The sequence below is a fragment of the Staurois parvus genome, unplaced genomic scaffold, assembly GCF_062004578.1.
Source record: "Staurois parvus isolate SC_StPar_1 unplaced genomic scaffold, SC_StPar_1.0 ptg000390l, whole genome shotgun sequence".
Taxonomy (NCBI): Eukaryota; Metazoa; Chordata; class Amphibia; order Anura; family Ranidae; genus Staurois; species Staurois parvus.
The window spans coordinates 4,153,807-4,174,254 of record NW_028318186.1 but is presented as its reverse complement, the minus strand read 5'-3'; the positions used below and the strand labels follow the sequence as shown (position 1 = coordinate 4,174,254).

Sequence of the window (20,448 nt, the reverse complement as noted above, 5' to 3'; positions counted from 1 at the left end):
TGAGGAAGGAGAAGGAGAAGGAGAAGGATGAGAAGAAGGAGAAGGAGAAGGATGAGAAGCAGGAGAAGGAGAAGGATGAGAAGAAGGAGAAGGATGAGAAGAAGGAGAAGGATGAGAAGGAGAAGGAGAAGGATGAGAAGAAGGAGAAGGATGAGAAGAAGGAGAAGGATGAGAAGAAGGAGAAGGATGAGAAGAAGGAGAAGGAGAAGGATGAGAAGAAGGAGAAGGATGAGAAGAAGGAGAAGGAGAAGGATGAGAAGAAGGAGAAGGATGAGAAGAAGGATGAGAAGAAGGATGAGAAGAAGGAGAAGGATGAGAAGAAGGATGAGAAGAAGGAGAAGGATGAGAAGAAGAAGGATGAGAAGAAGAAGAAGGATGAGAAGAAGGAGAAGGATGAGAAGAAGAAGAAGGATGAGAAGAAGAAGAAGGATGAGAAGAAGAAGAAGGATGAGAAGAAGGAGAAGGATGAGAAGAAGAAGAAGGATGAGAAGAAGAAGAAGGATGAGAAGAAGGAGAAGGATGAGAAGAAGAAGAAGAAGGATGAGAAGAAGGAGAAGGATGAGAAGAAGAAGAAGGATGAGAAGAAGAAGAAGGATGAGAAGAAAGAGAAGGATGAGAAGAAAAAGAAGGATGAGAAGAAGAAGAAGGATGAGAAGAAGGAGAATTCCAAGCCGGCAAAAAGTGTATCTGCAGAGCTCCGCTATTTCTTAGCGGAGCTCTGCAGATACACTTAGCGGAGCTCTGCAGATACACTTAGCGGAGCTCTGCAGATACACTTTTTGCCGGCTTGGAATTCTTCTATTTTCATCCTACTTCTTCTTCTTCTTCTTCATCCTCATCCTCAGAAGAAGAAGAAGAGGATGAGGATGAGGATGAAGAGGAAGAAGAAGAAGAAGAAGAAGAAGTAGGATGAAAATAAGAAGAATTCCAAGCCGGCAAAAAGTGTATCTGCAGAGCTCCTCTATTCTGCAGATACACTTAGAGGAGCTCTGCAGATACACTTTTTGCCGGCTTGGAATTCTTCTTATTTTCATCCTACTTCTTCTTCTTCTTCTTCATCCTCATCCTCATCCTCAGAAGAAGAAGAAGAGGATGAGGATGAAGAAGAAGAAGAAGTAGGATGAAAATAAGAAGAATTCCAAGCCGGCAAAAAGTGTATCTGCAGAGCTCCGCTAAGTGTATCTGCAGAGCTCCGCTATTTCTGACAGTTCTCTGACATTCACTCCATACAGCGGTTGAAACATTGTATCTATTTGTTTCCATAAATGGAAACAAATAGATACAATGTTTCTTCTTCTTCATCCTCATCCTCAGAAGAAGAAGAAGAAGAAGAGGATGAGGATGAGGATGAAGAGGAAGAAGAAGAAGAAGTAGGATGAAAATAAGAAGAATTCCAAGCCGGCAAAAAGTGTATCTGCAGAGCTCCTCTAAGTGTATCTGCAGAATAGAGGAGCTCTGCAGATACACTTTTTGCCGGCTTGGAATTCTTCTTATTTTCATCCTACTTCTTCTTCTTCTTCTTCTTCTTCCTCTTCATCCTCATCCTCATCCTCTTCTTCTTCTTCTGAGGATGAGGATGAGGATGAAGAAGAAGAAGTAGGATGAAAATAAGAAGAATTCCAAGCAGGCAAAAAGTGTATCTGCAGAGCTCCTCTAAGTGTATCTGCAGAATAGAGGAGCTCTGCAGATACACTTTTTGCCGGCTTGGAATTCTTCTTATTTTCATCCTACTTCTTCTTCTTCTTCTTCTTCTTCTTCTTCCTCTTCATCCTCATCCTCTTCTTCTTCTGAGGATGAGGATGAGGATGAAGAAGAAGAAGAAAAAGAAGTAGGATGAAAATAAGAAGAATTCAAAGCCGGCAAAAAGTGTATCTGCAGAGCTCCGCTAAGTGTATCTGCAGAGCTCCGCTAAGTGTGTCTGCAGAGCTCAGCGGTTGAAACATTGTATCTATTTGTTTCCATTTATGGAAACAAATAGATACAATGTTTCAACCGATGTATGGAGTGAATGTCAGAGAACTGTCAGAAATAGCGGAGCTCTGCAGATACACTTAGTGGAGCTCTGCAGATACACTTTTTGCCGGCTTGGAATTCTTATTTTCATCCTACTTCTTCTTCTTCTTCTTCTTCATCCTCATCCTCTTCTTCTTCTTCTGAGGATGAGGATGAGGATGAAGAAGAAGAAGAAGAAGTAGGATGAAAATAAGAAGAATTCCAAGCCGGCAAAAAGTGTATCTGCAGAGCTCCTCTAAGTGTATCTGCAGAATAGAGGAGCTCTGCAGATACACTTTTTGCCGGCTTGGAATTCTTCTTATTTTCATCCTACTTCTTCTTCTTCTTCTTCTTCCTCTTTATCCTCATCCTCATCCTCTTCTTCTTCTGAGGATGAGGATGAGGATGAAGAAGAAGAAGAAGTAGGATGAAAATAAGAAGAATTCCAAGCCGGCAAAAAGTGTATCTGCAGAGCTCCTCTATTCTGCAGATACACTTAGAGGAGCTCTGCAGATACACTTTTTGCCGGCTTGGAATTCTTCTTATTTTCATCATACTTCTTCTTCTTCTTCTTCATCCTCATCCTCTTCTTCTTCCGAGGATGAGGATGAGGATGAAGAAGAAGAAGAAGAAGAAGTAGGATGAAAATAAGAAGAATTCCAAACCGGCAAAAAGTGTATCTGTAGAGCTCCTCTAAGTGTATCTGCAGAATAGAGGAGCTCTGCAGATACACTTTTTGCCACCTTGGAATTCTTCTTATTTTCATCCTACTTCTTCTTCTTCTTCTTCATCCTCATCCTCAGAAGAAGAAGAAGAGAATGAGGATGAAGAAGAAGAAGTAGGATGAAAAGAAGAATGAAAAGAAGAAGAAGAAGAATGAAAAGAAGAATGAGAAGAAGAATGAAAAGAAGAATGAGAAGAATGAAAAGAAGAATGAGAAGAATGAGAAGAGAATGAAAAGAAGAAGAATGAAAAGAAGAGGAAGAATGAAAATAAGAATGAAAAGAAGAATGAGAAGAAGAATGAAAAGAAGAATGAGAAGAATGAAAAGAAGAATGAGAAGAATGAAAAGAAGAATGAAAAGAAGAAGAAGAAGAATGAAAAGAAGAAGAAGAATGAAAAGAAGAATGAAAAGAAGAAGAAGAAGAATGAAAAGAAGAATGAAAAGAAGAAGAAGAATGAAAAGAAGAAGAAGAAGAATGAAAAGAAGAATGAAAAGAAGAAGAAGAATGAAAAGAAGAAGAAGAAGAATGAAAAGAAGAATGAGAAGAATGAAAAGATTTTTCATTCTTCTTTTCATTCTTCTTCTTCTTTTCATTCTTCTTCTTCTTCTTCTTCTTTTCATTCTTCTTTTCATTCTTCTCATTCTTCTTCTCATACTTCTTTTCATTCTTCTTCTTCTTTTCATTCTTCTTTTCATTCTTCTCATTCTTCTTTTCATTCTTCTTTTCATTCTTCTTCTCAGTCTTCTTTTCATTCTTCTTCTTCTTTTCATTCTTCTTTTCATGAAGAAGAAAAGAAGAATGAGAAGAATGAAAAGAAGAATGAAAAGAAGAACAATGAAAAGAAGAATGAAAAGAAGAATGAGAAGAATGAAAAGAAGAATGAAAAGAAGAAGAAGAATGAAAAGAAGAATGAAAAGAAGAAGAAGAACGAAAAGAAGAAGAAGAAGAATGAAAAGAAGAAGAAGAATGAAAAGAAGAAGAAGAAGAATGAAAAGAAGAATGAGAAGAATGAAAAGAAGAAGAATGAAAAGAAGAATGAAAAGAAGAAGAAGAATGAAAAGAAGAAGAAGAAGAATGAAAAGAAGAATGAAAAGAAGAAGAAGAATGAAAAGAAGAAGAATGAAAAGAAGAATGAAAAGAAGAATGAGAAGAATGAAAAGATTCTTCTTCTTCTTCTTTTCATTCTTCTTCTTCTTTTCATTCTTCTTCTTCTTCTTTTCATTCTTCTTTTCATTCTTCTCATTCTTCTTCTCATTCTTCTTTTCATTCCTCTTCTCATTCTTCTTTTCATTCTTCTTCTTCTTTTCATTCTTCTTTTCATTCTTCTCATTCTTCTTTTCATTCTTCTTTTCATGAAGAAGAAAAGAAGAATGAGAAGAATGAAAAGAAGAATGAAAAGAAGAAGAAGAATGAAAAGAAGAATGAGAAGAAGAATGAGAAGAATGAAAAGAAGAATGAAAAGAAGAAGTATTCCAGTACAGCAAAAAGTGTATCTGCAGAGAGCTCCGCTATTTCTGACAGTTCTCTGACAGTTCCAGCGGTTGACAGCGGTTGAAACATTGTATCTATTTATTTCCGAATAAAAACATCTGTATCCTAAATGGAAACAAATAGATACAATGTTTCAACCGCTGTACATGTGAAGGAACTGTCAGAGAAATGTCAGAAATAGCGGAGCTCTCTGCAGGGACACTTATGCCGGCTGATCGGGAAAAATCCGATTCGCGCACCCGAATTATGCAAATATTCGGATTCGACGCAAATCGAATTTTTCCTGAAATTCGAAACGAATTCCACTTCGCCTGGTTCGATTCGCTCATCTCTAATTAGCATCATTTATGGCCATAGACACACTAAGGTAAACCTCATTGGGCTAGTATACACAGCATTGGTAAAAAACAGCATCAACCATGAAAGCATGAATGGCACAAAGACAAGCCTCACTGTAACTCTCAATAGCTTTTCAGAAAAATGTCCCTAAGTGCTACAGTCCTAATAGTAGGGGGATGGATGAGTTCCTGACAAAGGAAAGCCCCTGGAGGTGAATGTAAATTACCTGGCACCTATTTTTGGAGATTTATACCAGCTAATGATGGGGCCCTTCTGTGCAGTGATGCATTTGAAGCTATCCCTTTAAGACTGTACACAAGGTATGGCTAATGGGCTATTACATAAGGGGCATATTGGTGTTAACGGTTGTCAGTAAGGGATTAGCCTGGGTTGTTCTGATCACCACTCCTGGTATGCAGCGAATCGGGCTCTATGCGCTTGGCGGTCGTTTATTCCAGAAGGCTCAGTCTTCATGTTGAAGGCCTCCAAATCAGCACCTCACAAGGCTCAGTCCCAACATTCAGACCCTCACCAGCTCTCTCATGGTCAGTCTCTCTGAAGGTGAGCATAGACAAGTAAGATAGTCTGTGGCTCAGTCCTCAGCCTCTATGGATGCAACACACAGCTCCAGTCTCAACCAGGCTCTTTCTCCAGAGCAGGTACACACATTAGCATGTCCACATGGTATGGTTTCCCCACAGTGTGCTCCCAGAACTGCTATAGTTTGTCCCCGGAGAGCTCTGTCATCTCCTCCTCTGTGTGCAGGGTGTGCTTGGGTATTATAGTTCTGCAGTCTCTCCACTCCAAGGTACAGCGTTTCCCGTGGACTACAGTCCACTAGTACAGTCCAGTGTGGCCGCATCATCCAGGTGCCACTGGTTGGATCCAAGCAGGTGTTGCCATGAGAAAGGGGGAGCAGGATCAAGGGGGGAATTTCACAGCCCACTCTGATACAGTGGGAGGGGGGACCCACAGTTAGCAGCAGGAAAGTGAATAGAGAGGGCTTGCCTGGAAGACACACAGCTGGCAACACTCTGGCACTATCCGGAGAGAAGTTTGGACACATTAGTTGGTGTAACACATTGAAGCAAGCACCTTTTGTGGAGTGAATTTTAGCACTCTTTTCATATAGCTTGATTCACACTTTTTCATTCATGGACACTTTTTTTGCACTGTAAAGGAATATGCACTTTTTATTAATTTTCTGGTTATGTTTTCATTGATTTCAACTATGGAGATATTTTATGGACACTAGGAAGCTACTATTTGATATTATGATCACCATTTATTGGATTAAAGGGAAAGTGAAACTATATTTTGTATATAGATTTAAACTAACAGTGAAATGTAATTAGGATATCTGTAATTTGTCTTAATTGGAGCTGTCAGATCTGGAAATTTTGCATCTTTTCCCTCAAAACACGTTGGTTGTCTTTATACCCTTTGTCAGGTAAAAATGTGGACTCTATTCACACTAATAGAGCTTCCTTTTGGTGGTATTTAATCACCACTGAATTTTTTTTATTTGCTAAATTAAACAAAAAAAACCCTGAAACTTTTGTAAAAAAATGCACTTTTCTTCATTTCTGTTATAAAATTTTGCAAATAACATTTCTTCATAAATTTTAGGTCAAAATGTATTCTGCTACATTTGTTTCGTGAAAATAATAATAATTGAATTTGTATTTTTTTTTCAAATGGTTCTATTTTTTTTTTATTGTTTATTACATTTTGTCTTTTTTTTTACTATTTTATTTTTCAGCACACTATGACCAAAGCAATACAATGTTATCATAGTAACATTGAACTACTCTGGGCAAGTGATCAGGATTCTTTTTTTTAACACATTATGAATGTTAATAACAATGTATTTCATTGATATTTGCAATCATTGTTACTGAATGAAACTGATTCATTCAGTCTTTTGTTGTGATTAGCTGTTTTTTGCCTTCTGTGGATCTAGATACACTTTAACCACTTGTTAACCACCCACCCACATTTTACTGTGGGTGGGCAACTCGTACAGGCACAATCAGATGCCTGCATGTTGTCAGTGGTTTCTGGGTGTGCATGTACATGTGCATCCCAACCAGCCCAATCAAAGCAGGATTTTGTCAGTAGATTTTAGCCAATAATTCATGGCTGAGACCTGCTGATTGGCTGTGTCCAATCACAATTCAGAGCCCTGTGCTGACAAATAACACAGGACTCTATACAGTAGAAGCAATCTGTTTTGTTTCTTCTCCCTGCAAAGCAAGGAGAAGGAACAAATAGATATTAAAAAGCAGCACACATTACACATTGATAGGCACTAAGATAACCCTTTGATCGCCCCTAGATGTTAACTCCTTCCAGCCAATGTCATTAGTACAGTGACAGTGAGTAGTATTATCAGTGATCACCGTACTAGTGTCGCTGGTAATGTCTGCAGAAGTCAGTAAGCATACCTCCCAGCCAATGTCAATTACTGTCAGATTTCCCTCCGCACTATTACAGTCCCACTATAGTCACTGATCACCTCCATTACAAGTAAAAAAATAAATAAATCTCCCAGTATATATACCATAGTTTGTAGATGCTACAATTTTCACACAAACCAATCAATAGACATTTATTGTTTTTGTTTTGTTTTGTTTTTTTTACCAAAGACATGTAGCGAATACATTTTGACCTAGATTTATGAAGAAATCTGATTTTTTTTTAATTGGATATGTTTTATAGCAGAAATTACAAAATATTGAGCTTTTTTTCAAAATGTTTTCATTTATATAATAATAATAATAATAATAAAAAGTGGTGATCAGACACCACCAAAAGGAAGCTCTATTTGTGTTAAAAAAATATTATAAATATCATTTGGCTACAGTGTTGCATGACCACGAAATTACCAGTTAAAATAGCACAGTGCTTAATAGCAAAAAATAACCTGGTCATGAAGGGGGTAAAACCTTCCGGAGCTCAAGTGGTTAAATGGAAAAAATGGGCTGCTCTGGAATATTTTTAAAAGACAAGACCTTTAATTAATACCCCCAGTACCTCTTCCTAGCCACCTAAAATATCCTGAAATATATCCTAAGTTAATTTCCCTTCCTAGATGTGAACTTACTTCTTCCAATGACAGTGGCCATTGTTAACACCTGATGTTGCAAGATATAGTGCTCTATGGATTGACATAGCGCTTTCTGCTGACTAGTAAGATTCCCATACATACCTGTACTGTTTGAGCAACAACTCATTTAAGTCCATGGGATGTTAATGTGTATGTGTGGCACAGACTCACAAGGTCTGGCATGCATATGGGGGGGAAACACTATACGTGTCTTTTATCATTCTTGCTGTAAGATACAACATAATAATGCATTTACATTTTCAGCAAATAATATTTTATTATTGTTTTTTAAGAAAACCACATATGCAGTAGACCCCTGCAAAAAGTTCCCTAGTAAAATACATAGTAGACCCTATGTCTTCTATGAATTCTGGGGGTCATTTGGAGTGGTCTGTGTGCCTTTAAAAAAAAAGAAAAACCCAACAAGGAAATATAATTTGCTGGCAATTTAAAACACTTTTCTCCTTTGAAAATCTCAGCGCTGCTGCAACACTTTCTGTACATCAGAGATGCACCCCTTCACAGGCAGGATTAGGGCACCTCTGTCATGTTATTTAAAGGAACTGGGCATTTTTATTATTTCACTTTAAACTATTAGTAAAAAAAATAACTTCTCCTGGTCAAAAGTGAATTTTTACAAAATTTTTTACATTGGTGCATATTGCCCAAGGTAATGCATACTCTCCCAACCATGCTATTTTTGACAACCCCCTGCCTATTAGCCCAGAAAACAGGGATTTTTGATTTGACAGATTCAGCTCCTATTGATTTCAGTGGGGTCGGCGCAGTATCTGAAGTTTGCCAAATCCAGGGCAGTTTGGCTCATCAATACTTTTGACATACTAAAACATCATTTTTTATGACTCTAAATGATATTCAGAGATGCTTCAGGACACCTCTAGGTCCCTATTACATTGTCCACAGGTTATTCTATTCATATTACAATCCTCAAATAAATAGTTGCCAATTAAAAATTGACTCACCAACTCCTTCGCAATGTTTTCCGGGATATTCACTGTTCTTCCAGCTGACCTTTTCTTTAAAGTTTTCTTGTGCTTTGTATTGTAATATTCTTCCTCAATAGGTGGCAAATATCCCAAAGTAGGGGCTGAATACTGTGAACAAACAAAGTTACAATAAATACAAGAATTACATGCAGATTTGTAAAAGTCCAATTTGTTAGACATTGATAAAATATCAAGCTGTTGTGCTGTTCAGTATCTTTAAAATGCATTTTGTCTGGTAATTTAAACCCATAATTATGTATTATTATATGGAACTCCCTACCACAGCATGATCGGTCAGCCCCCACCCTGTCTGCCTTTAGGCGATCTTTGAAAACTTACTTTTCAGGGAAGCCTACCCCACCTCTACCTAAGAATTGTACTTGAATCACCTCCACCAGATCATCCCCCGCAGTCATCACCTTTTGTATCACCTCCCCGTTCCTTTAGATTGTAAGCTCCACGAGCCGGGCCCTCCTATTCCTTCTGTACTGAAATGTATTGTAATTGTACTGTCTCCCTTATATTGTAAAGCGCTGCGCAAACTGTTGGCGCTATATAAATCCTGTATAATAATAATAATATTGCTTAGATGCTGAGGTCATGTTAAAGTGTATGTATAGACATGTTTTGCTGTTTTTGTGTTAGTGTTTAATACAATAGTTAAAACCCCTGTCAATTTTTTATTTATTTTTTTAACAGTTGTTTTTATTGAAATCATACAAAAGTATAAATGATCCAAGGTACATGTAAACAGTCAAGCATTTTGTATACACTAAATAAGCAGTATACACCAGAGTTCCAAAGCTGAGAATCCTACAGTATCAACCTGTTATCCTGCGCAGACTCAGTAATCACATACATACAGGGGCGGACTGACAACTCATGAGGCCCCCGGGCAATAGGGATCATGGGGCCCCTGTGTCCTTGCCCACACTCAAAAAAGCCTATGAAAAAGGTACCAGGGGCATCTCATTGGGCCCCCTACTGACCCTGGGCCCTCGGGCAGTGCCCGAGTTTCCAAATGGTCAGTCCGCCCCTGCATACATATTATAGTCCACATATAAACAACCCACAAGGGAAAAGAGTGGAGAGGAAAATCGAGCGTGAGAAGGAGGGAAGGGAAGCGGGAAGGGTAAGACTAGGAAGAAAGGGAGAAAGAAAGAGGGTAAAGGAGAAAGGTAAATCACACAATTAGTATCGAATCAGTTATTTCAAACTTGTCACAACAATGAGCAAAAAACACCATTGTTTATATTGTAAGACCCTGTGCCTCCACCCACCCAGCCTAGATTTTATCAAATTTAGCTGGACAGTTGTGACTCATATATGTAAGTTTATACAAAGGAAGGGCACTATTGATAGCTGCCTTCCAGCCCAAGACCGAGGGTGCGATGGACTGCTTCCATCACAACACAATTTCTCTTTAAGCATAGTGTAAAGAAAAAAAGACAAACAGTTTTCTATGCTTAGATGCCGCTATGAGGTCAGTAAGGCCCAACAACATTATCAGCGGATCTATGGGAACAGATAGGTTACCAACAGTGTTAATGGTATCTAATACCCCGGCCCAAAAAGGACATGGCTTCGTACAGTCCCAGAACATATGGTTACACGTGCCCACTGCCATATCACAACGGGGACATGTTGCTGATCTACCAGGATATATTATAGCCAGTCGCCGCAGGGTGTAATATAATCTATGGATAAATTTTAGTTGTATAAAGCAATCTCTGGCTGAGATCATAACAGGGAGGCATTCCTCCCAATCATCCTCTGTCAGTGATGGATGGTCTGCGTGCAATTTACTGTACAGCGACTGCATTCTAGGGTTGGTTAGTGGAATGGAGAGAGGATAAGGGATAAGGCAGGTTCTCCTCTATCAACAAGCTTTCTAAAGGGTCAGTCTGTATGACAGGGGAGGAAGGGAACTGGGCGGCAACAGCATGTTGCAGCTGTAGAAACCGGAAAAACATCTGGTTAGGTAACCATGGATGCATTTGAGTTCATTGAAGGAAAGCAGGACACCACGAGGCATAATATGTCTCAATGTTTTAATACTGCATCTAGCCCACATCACAGGACCAGGTATTGTGTGCAGATGGGGGAGTGTAGGGTTTCCCCAGAACGGCATGTAAAGGGAGTAGGCGTTATTTACACTATACCGGGCCCTAGCCTGACTCCATACCTTCAGTGTTGTCAGCATGGGAGTAGTGATGGCCAGGTGGGACTTCGGACCCCTATAAACTAGGTTACTGAGTTTTGCATAAAAGCCCAATACAACCGCTTCCAGGATCACAGCTGCATTATCCCTAGGTTGGGAGAACCACCAGTGCACCGTGACCAAAACAGCCGCCCAATAGTATAGAAGTAACCTAGGCAGTGCCAGACCACCATGATCAATTGGTAAGTGCAAAGTAGATCGGGAAAGTCTAGGGGACTTTCCAGCCCAGAGAAACACAGAGACAATGCCATCCACACAACAAAAGAAGGACTGGGGGACTGGTACAGGCGTATGTCGAAAAGAATAGATAAATTTAAGTAGAAAAATAATTTTAAAAAGATTTATTCGGCCAACGGTACTGATAGGAAGGGAAGACCAGGCGTTACATTTAGTCTACAGTTGTTGTAGAAGAGGATGAAGATTATCCGAAAGATATGCAGTCAGGTCACACTGAACCATCATGCCCAAGTATTTAAATTTGGAGACCGATTTAACAGGGGCGAAAGAAATGACAGGCAAAAGTCCCGGTGCAAGAGGAAATAGCAATGACTTCTCCCAATGTATGCGTACTCTAGAGTAATGACCAAAGCGATTGATAATGTCAAGTGCCGTTTTGAGAGCTGAATCACGGTCCCACAGATATAAAAGGTGGGAAACCCTATCCACCCAGTCGCCCACCGGAAGCCCACGCAAAGTCTGTGAACAGCAGATCAAGCAAGCCAGAGGCTGAATTGCCGAGTGCCCCTGTGGAGAGTAAAAGGGGGAGAGAGGATATTGTTAGTACAGACTCTCGCATACGGGGCACTGTATAGGCACCTGACCCATGAAATAAAATTGCGGCCAAATCTGAAGCATCTCAGAGTCTCCCACAGATATTCCCACTCGACCGAATCAAAGGCCTTTTCAGTGTCCAGTGACAGCACCACACCAGGGACGTCACTGTCCCGAGCCATAGAGATATGGGTGAATAGTCTCCGTAAATTAATGTCAATGCCTTTACCTGGCATAATGCCCGTTTGATCGTTGTGTACCAATGTAGAGATAACCGAGCACAGCCTCCCAGCAAGCACTTTAGTGAGTATTTTCGCATCAGTGTTCAGCAGGTAAATTGGACGGTAAGAGGAGCAGTGTGACGGATCCTTCCCAGGATTTAAAATCACTACTACCACCACTTGGAGCATAGAAGAGGGCAAGGCTCCCATCTCAAGTAAAACATTAAAAAGGGTTTGGAAGAGGGGGACCAGTTGTTCAATATATGTTTTATAAAATTCTATTGGAAAGCCATCTGGGCTCCGCCTGTTGGATCTCCTCCAATGAAACCGGAGACACCAATTTCCCCCTCTGGGCTGGAGAAAGAGATGATAATTCCACATGATCCAAATATTGGGACAAGTCCTGTGGTGTATGGGTAACTTTAGAGGAATATAAATTGGCATAGTAGTCAGCAAAACGTTGGTTATTTAAAACCGGATCAAGGCTCCTAGAGCCATTCTCAGCCTTTATAAGGGCAACATTAGTCATGGTAGTTTGTTCCCTAGCCAGCCAAGCCAACAGGCATCCAACTTTATCCCCCTTTTCAAAAATACTCTGATGGAGCAATGCCTTCCTGGAGGCCACCCTGCGTAAAAGTAGGGCCTCCCTAACAGCCAATTACAAGTTGTGATGAGTGACAAGATCAGGGTGAGACACATAACTAGATTCAGATTCCTGCACCTGCCGGTCCACCATTTGTGAAATTCACCGGACCTGCAGCCCCCAATCAGGGTACAGTACTGTCCCCTAAGGGTTGTCTTAGAAGCCTCCCAAGTAATAGAAGGTGCAGCGATATCTGCATTAGAGGCCCAGTACTGCTCCAACGCCTTCCCCATAGGGGGATAGTCTCCAAATTTTTTCCCCAGGGGCATCAGAAATACTCAAGTGGAGGAGAAGTGGGGCATGGTCAGATATTCCCCTAGGAAGGATTGAAATCTCCCTGATGAAAAGGAAAACAAAATTACAGCATACATACCGCCATTTGTAAACTTTCACATAAACAAATTTACAAGATTTTTTTCTAGCAAAGACATGTAGCAGAATACATTTTGGCCTAAATTTATGATGAAAATTGATTTTTTACATTTTTTTACTGGACATGTTTAATAGAAAAAAGTTAAAAATATAGGGTTATTTATTGTTTATATCGCAAAAAATAAAACCGCACAGGTGATCAAATTCCACCAAAAGCAAGCTCTTTTTGTGGGAAAAAAAGGACGTAAAATTAATTTGGGTGCAGCATTGCATAACCGCGCAATCGTCAGTTAAAATAACGCAGAGCCGTATCGCAAAAAATGGCATGGTCGGGAAGGGGGGTAAATCCACTGGAGGGCAAGTGGTTAAGTGGTTGTGCAGCCTTCTCTGCCAGCCAAAGTAAAGGAATTGGAAGAAGGCTGGGGTTTAGGAGGAATGGACTTTGGCATATTAATTAATATCTTTTGATATGCTTTTTTTCTGGGGATTCTATCTCTACTACAATTGCCAGGGGTTGACAAATGGAGGTATGCAGGTGTGCTTAAATTAGCAAAGTCTATTTTCTTTTTTTTTTATGAAGTAGCCCTAGCACTGTAAACTTCCTAAAACTGAAGTTTAAAAACCAAGTAAACTCTCGCTATTTATTACTGCAATGTAATCAGGTTGCATATACAGTATTACATATGATAGTTTACCCTGTGCTGGCAGCACATAGAAGAGTCAGACCACTGCTCTCACATGCAAAGCAGCAGTCCATTTTGCCAGTGGTCCGACACATCCCCACTATCCTGAACAATGCTCTAATAAACAGCTCTCTTGCTCCATGGGCAGTGCTCTTGACTGGAGAAGGAATAACGGGGGCTGTCAGACTGGTGGGGAGCAAGACTGTTGCTTTGTGCAACAGAGCAGTGATTTGGCTCTCCTATGTGCTGCCAGCATATTTAACCCTTCCATATTTATTACTATATATTCTTGACTACATTGTAAAGGTTTATTTGGCCCTTAACCCAGTGTTCCTCAACCGGGGTTCCTCCAGAGGTTGCTAGGAGTTCTTTAAACAATGAGCAATTTCTGGCTCTCAAGTAAATTTCCACTGACACATTGATCTTTTTAGAAATCTGTAAAGAGGGAATTATTCTAAATGACCACAAGTATAAGGCGTACTCTTCCCACTAACCATCACACTAATGTATCATGAGTTGTAGATTTAAGAATTTGTAGTAGGGGTTCCCTGAGACTGGAAAGTTATTTCAAGGGTTCCTCTGTGTTGAAAAGGTTGAGAAAGACTGCCTTGCCCTTTGGTGTGATACTGGCACTGAGTAAAGGAATTAAAGAGGTGTGTAATTTCAAATAATGCTCAGGTTGTGTATGTTGATTTTACAATAAAGGCTAAACCACCAACTTGGCACTTATGTTCTTTTAGCGACTGCAATGCTATAGGGGTCGTCAGTTCATTCTTGCAACTATTAACATACCAGTAGCAGTAGTTGGTAGGCTAGATTCACTCCATACCCTCACTGCATTTTCTCTGATTGACTCCCTCTATCACTCTTATGTGTAAGTAATTGGATAAAGAAGTAAGCAGCTCCGATTCCCTTGGCTGAATGACTGTACTCATTCAGGAAAAAAGTATATAAAGCAAAGTGCTAAGTACCCATAGCAGCCAAAAAGAGCCATTCTTGTTCTGGTCCGATTCTACTGAGTACACCCAAGATGGTTGCCTCAAAAGCGGATAATGTACTTTACTCCCCCAGGAAAAAAGCACTATAGAAAAATTAATTACGTTTTTTAAAGTAGACTGTAATAACAGTCCCTGCTACCTTAACACTCTTTTTTTCTTAAAGTCATAAGCAGTAATAAAAAGTCATCCTGGCATTCTTTCACACCAGGGAAACAATGCTGACACTTATTCTAGACAAAAATACTTACACAGTACTCCAACCGCCTTTCTGTAGGTGTATACCCCAAGCATTGGAAATTATGAAGGACATCATATGAAATCAAGATTAATTACTCACCTCAAGAGGGGAATTTTCAGAATACGACCCTGTAACCTTGCTGATATTTTGACCATAAATCTCTGTATCTGAATTACCCTAGAAATAAAAAATAATAATATATCAGACAAAGGGTGACTATTCTAACCCCTCTGTCCCATCAAGAGCAGGAATCCCACAGCACAGCAAAAACTCCTTCACAAGCTAGTCTAATACTGAGTGAAAAATAGCCGCCATGCAGTAGAAGGTCCTCCTGAAGTGAAACATTGAATCCATATTCAAATAATAACTTAGGACCAATTTTACCAATTTTTTTGCTTTGTAGCAATCATAAATGAGCAGTTACCCTTAGCTCTGGGGGCTGAGTGGTTTGCACTTTTGTCTTCTTTCGCTTAGGTCCTGACTTTGATTTCCACCAAGAATTTAGCTTGTATGTAGGACACATGCTTTTCTCTGGGTTTCTTCTTTAAGTGTTTTTTGTCTTCTCACAGTTCTAAATCATACTACTAAGTGCATTGGATTCCACCCATATTCGACCTTGCGTGTATGTCCATATTACTCCAACAGGGATATTAGATATTTTGAGCTAATGTGAAAGGTCTATCATCTCTATGGTATGAATATTATGGAATTTGCTGGCAATATATACACACTTTTTAGGTACACCTTGCTAGTGCAAGAAAATATCCCCCACACCATAACACCACCACTACCAACCTGAACCGTTGATACAAGGCAGGATGGATCCATGTTTTCATGTTGTTTATGTCAAATTCTGACCCTACCATCTGAATGTCGTAGCAACCAGTCTGCCCATTCTCCTCTGACCTCTGACATCAATAAGGCTTTTTTGTCCATACAACTGCCACTCACTGGAAATTTCCTCTTTTTCTGACAATTTTCTGTAAACCCTAGAGATGGTTGTGCGTGAAAATCCCAGTAGATCAGCAGTTTTTGAAATACTCAGACCAGTCCGTCTGGAACCAACAACCATGCCACACTCAAAGTCACCTAAATCCCCTTTTTTCCCCATTCTGATGCTCGGTTTGAACTTCAGCAAGTTCTCTTTACTACGTCTAGATACACTGACTTTCTGCCATGTGATTGGCTGATTAGCAATATGTATTATCAAGAAATTGAACACGTGTACCTAATAAAGTGGCCAGTAAGTGTATATAAAATTCTTAAAGTGCTAGTGTCACCTTTTCAGAAAAAAATGAAAAGATGAACACCTTACATCCTCCCCATCCCCTTGGTACATCTCTTAGTTACCTCGGGGGTGCTGAGCTGTCTGTCAGTGCCCACGCAGCCAGTGCAGAGGCTGGAGGTTTCAATCCTCACTCTTCTTTGTGCAGTGCTTCCATGATGGAATAGAGCAATTCTGATTGGTCAGCGCCTGCACACTGAATCACTATGGTCCATCCTGGAAGCCCTGAATGGCATTTAGAAGCTAAACTGTATTTCTAGCTACATCCTTTTATTTCAAGTTTTGGGTAGAGTAGGGAACTGCAAGAATCTCTGTCTGCTTTTTTTTCTGCTGCCCTCCTATTGTTTTCATTTCACTTCCTGTCCTGGAGACACTATAATAAGTGAGCGGAAATCTCTTTAAAGTAAGGTTTTCCAGCACTGTCTGTCTCAATGACAGTGGTCACCAGAAAAAACAAGGAGGATGCTTTCCCCAGAGGGGAAAGAGGTTCTAACACTTTCACAATCTATGCACTAAAATAATAACTTTTGTCATGAAAAACCCTTTAAATTAGTTAATCAAATTAACAAATCAGGAAGCTAGGAGGAGAAAGGTGAAGAGAGAAGTGATGCAAATAGGAGAGGAAAGGAAAGAAGAGTAGAGGAGAATGGGAGGGAGACGAAGAGATGTGCAGAAAAGAGAGGAGAAGGGCAGGGAGGGAAGAGAAGAGGAGAGGAGCATGTGAGGGAGAAGAAGAGATGTGCAAAAAAGAGAGGAGAAGGGCAGGGAGGGGAGAGGAAAGCAGAGGAGAGGAGAGAGTAGGAGAGGGGAGGAGGAGAGGAGGAGAGGAGGGAGGAGAGAGGAGGGAGAAGGAGAGGAGAGAGGAGGAGAGGAGCAGAGAAGAGTGCAGAGGAGAGGAGGGAGGAGGAGAGGAGAGGAAAAGGACAGGGGGCAGATGAGAGAAAAGTACAGGAGAGATGCAGGGAGGAGATATGCAGAAAAGAATAAGAGAGGAAAGAGGGGGGTAAGAGAAGGGGAGAACAAACATGCTGAGAAGAGCAAGGAAGAGAGGTGACAAGGGCAAAAGGGCAGGAAGAATAGGAGGGAAGAACAAAGGAGATGAGTCATGTGTACAGAAGAGGAGAGGAGCATAGAAGAAAGGTGAAGAGCAGGGCAGGGAAAAAAAGAGATGGAAGGAGAGATGCAGAGAAGAGAGCAGCAAGAAGAAAAGGAGAGAACTGGAAAAAGGTAGGGGGTATATAAAGAGACAGGGAAGGAGAATGAGAGGGAGCAAGAGAGAGTTGATATATATATATATATATCTATATATCTATATATATATTTGCAAAATATCTCTTTAAAACATAATTTTTATTTTTTATACATACATGTACTACTGGGTGTTCCAGAAGCTGCATTACGCACATGAAAATAAGTGGCAGCATTGTATTTCTGTAAGAGAGACATCAGTTAGTTAAATTACAATCATCTTTTATATCATCATATTACTATTATTATTGTTATTATTATTATTACATTACATTATTACAATTTATATACATGCTGTGTTAAAGAGAAGTATAGCAAAATGATCTTGAATTGCTGTTTACCTTATCTACCTACAAGCCTATTGTCGAAGATCTACTACTAGGCTTTTACAGAAAACAATAAATGACTAAATAAATGGCTGAGGGAGCTTTTACTGTTTTTTTTTTCCAGTAGTTCAGAAAGGATGCTAACTGTTCTGTCTGTCACTTAGAGCACTTACAAACCTTCAAAGTTAATCCTCAGACAAAAATGGCATTGATATCCTTTTGCCAGTGCATGATTACTGACCATATCCTAGTGGTGAGCTTGTTATCTGTTCTGTTCTAAGATTATGTTACCTTATTCTAGAGGTGGTTGTGTGTTCCTCAATGGTTTGTATAGAAGTGAGCCCTCCAGGTAATGCTGGTTATCTGTACCTGTAGAGCCATATATATAAGGCAGTTCAAGGAACACTTCCTTTCCAACTTCCTATTTGCTGTTTTTTTCTCTTTTTTTTTTTTTGTAGTCTTCAACATCGAGACGCAATGTAACAATATAACCCGATAAAACATCTGTAGCATCGTACATTTCCTCTCCGTGTAAATAATGCATGACTCCCTGTAAATACAATTTCGATGGAATGTTTATTGTGTGCATTTTCTTGTTGTGATTAAGTAATGCTAATTATAGCTCTTCAGGTGTAAAATAGATATAGTATGTGACAAGGTAAGGCTTTGTGACTTTGCACCTGCATGGAACACATGTGTACAAATGTTTTTTTTCTCAAGAACAATGTAATAGATACAAGAGTGCAGAATGGTTCTTCCTGTGAGATTTGGCAAGGCTGGAAAGCTCACATGTACCAAATGGCCTGGATCAATGACACGCTGAGACAGTTTACAGATCATATGACTGTAAGCAGCAACTATTCTCCATCTTGGTTCAGCTTCCCCCTCTGCTAGGCAGTACAGCTTTCGAAGATTGCTTGTAGGGAGGTGGGGAGCTACACCTCACTCATCACCCCTAAGGACACCTGATCTCACTGCAGCCATTAAAGTAGCACTTTAACTCACTGTTCCTTGGGGGCATTAACACCTTAAGGTCAGAGGCCCCCTTTACCCCTTTGGCCCACTCACACTTGCGTGTCCCATCGTCTTTTCAGCCAGCATCTAGGTCTGTTCCTACCTGCGTTGACACATGAATTATGTAGTGTTTTAAGTAAGGAATGCTGAGTATGTCCTACTCCCAACCAGGCCAGTTTACACTTCTAGCTCTGCACATGTCTCTAGGGCAAAAAGGGAAGCCACGGTACTTCTAATTCACATGGCCTTGCACTTGTAACCCCAGGCCAGGTCCCAAGGCAAATCCTGTGCTTCAGCATACCCCAAGATGGAGTCCCAGCCAGAAGGTGGGCAACATGAAGCACAGCTGTTCCCTCACCAATAGGACTACCATCACCGGCTTCCACTGCTCTTTCTTCACCTTCTATTTCAGGGGTGTCCAACCTCCAGCCAATGGGCCTCATGCGGCTCAAGGCGAGTACAAATGCATTTGCACTTGGCGAACACATGCAGCCGAAGAAAAGTTTAACAGTGTCTCTTTCCTGGACTTTTATAAGTTTTATCTTCCCAAATTAAACTCTCCCACTCTTCACAATCACACCTTATTCATGTCATCAGTTTTCAGCAGCATCTTTACTTGTGAGCAACTATATTCAAGGATGAAGCACACAAAGGAAAAACTCAGAACCAAAATATCTGATGAGCACCTTGAGAATTCATTGAGAATTGCTACTCCATCCATCCAACCAGATACTGATGCATTCGTTTATCAACAACAGTGTCCAATATCACACTAGTTTTATGTTGCCCTCATTTACTTTTATATTAAAATATATTACAAAAAAATTAAGTTTTATTATTCATATAGGTGCATTATATATATCAGTGATCATTAATTGTGATGTGTGACTTTTTATGCTTATCAGATATCCGTATTGTTAGTGTATTTTATGTATGGCCCAAGACAATTCCTCTTTTTCCAATGTGGCCAGGAAAGTCAAAAAGTTGGATACCCCTGGTCTACTTCCACAACCATATTGACTGTGCACATTGATACACTCTCACCCTTGGTTCACATATGTGTGGGTGGTGCCGCTGTGGATCCACGTGAAAATCCGTGCACCCGCACCACACACAGAGAAATGCGGACCCGCGGGTGGGTGCCATTAGTTTCGTTTTCCCACACTGGAAAACGAAACCATACTGGGAACCAAGGTTCCCATGCGGGCTGCGTTTTCAGAAGAAGTGCAGGGACTTCTTCTCTGCGTGTTACGGGTTACAGGAGTCCATTCAAATGAATGGGCTCTCATGCCCACGCAAACGCAGCCCGCATGGCCGCATAGATGTGAACCAGAGCTTAAACACAAGGGATTATTTGGTTGCACTTCTAAATGTCTCCGCTTAACCCCTTCACCCCTTTGGCCCTTTAAGGGTTTCAGAAGCCGGGAGGCAGGGCAGGGTTTAGGATCATGTGACTGCCATGACACGCCGTCATGGTGGTCACATGATCGGGAAAGGTCCCTATCGAAAGAGGAGATCGGGACCTTTCTGTAGGTACTGGACATTTGTGCTGGGAGCGCGCAGGGCGTACGCTCTCAGCACATATGTTCTTTTTTATTAGAAAGCAAATGTGCAGCCGCTGGGCGTCTAGGCCCAGATGCCGGGAGGCCACACATTTGCATTCGGCCGGCGTGAAGAGGTTAACCGGGAGGGTTAACATGGCTTCATTCCTTGTCCTTAAAGAGGAACTCCCCCCTCTCCCCGTAGTCTACTGGGACATGTGACA

General features: G+C 40.5%; 1 protein-coding gene across 1 annotated transcript in view; it reads right to left on the bottom strand.

Annotated features, from left to right (window-relative positions):
- Positions 1–18,013, bottom strand: part of LOC149455558 (serotriflin-like) — a 49,023-nt gene extending 31,010 nt beyond the window's left edge. Inside the window, exons 1-4 of the mRNA XM_089686007.1 lie at positions 17,961–18,013; positions 17,463–17,526; positions 14,910–14,987; positions 8,640–8,771 (exon numbers count right to left, since the gene is read on the bottom strand). Coding sequence (XP_089542133.1) covers positions 8,640–8,771; positions 14,910–14,987; positions 17,463–17,519 — 267 coding nt within the window. The 5' untranslated portion in view covers positions 17,520–17,526; positions 17,961–18,013. The remainder of the gene's footprint in view (positions 1–8,639; positions 8,772–14,909; positions 14,988–17,462; positions 17,527–17,960) is intronic.
- Between the last annotated feature and the right edge of the window lie 2,435 nt (positions 18,014–20,448).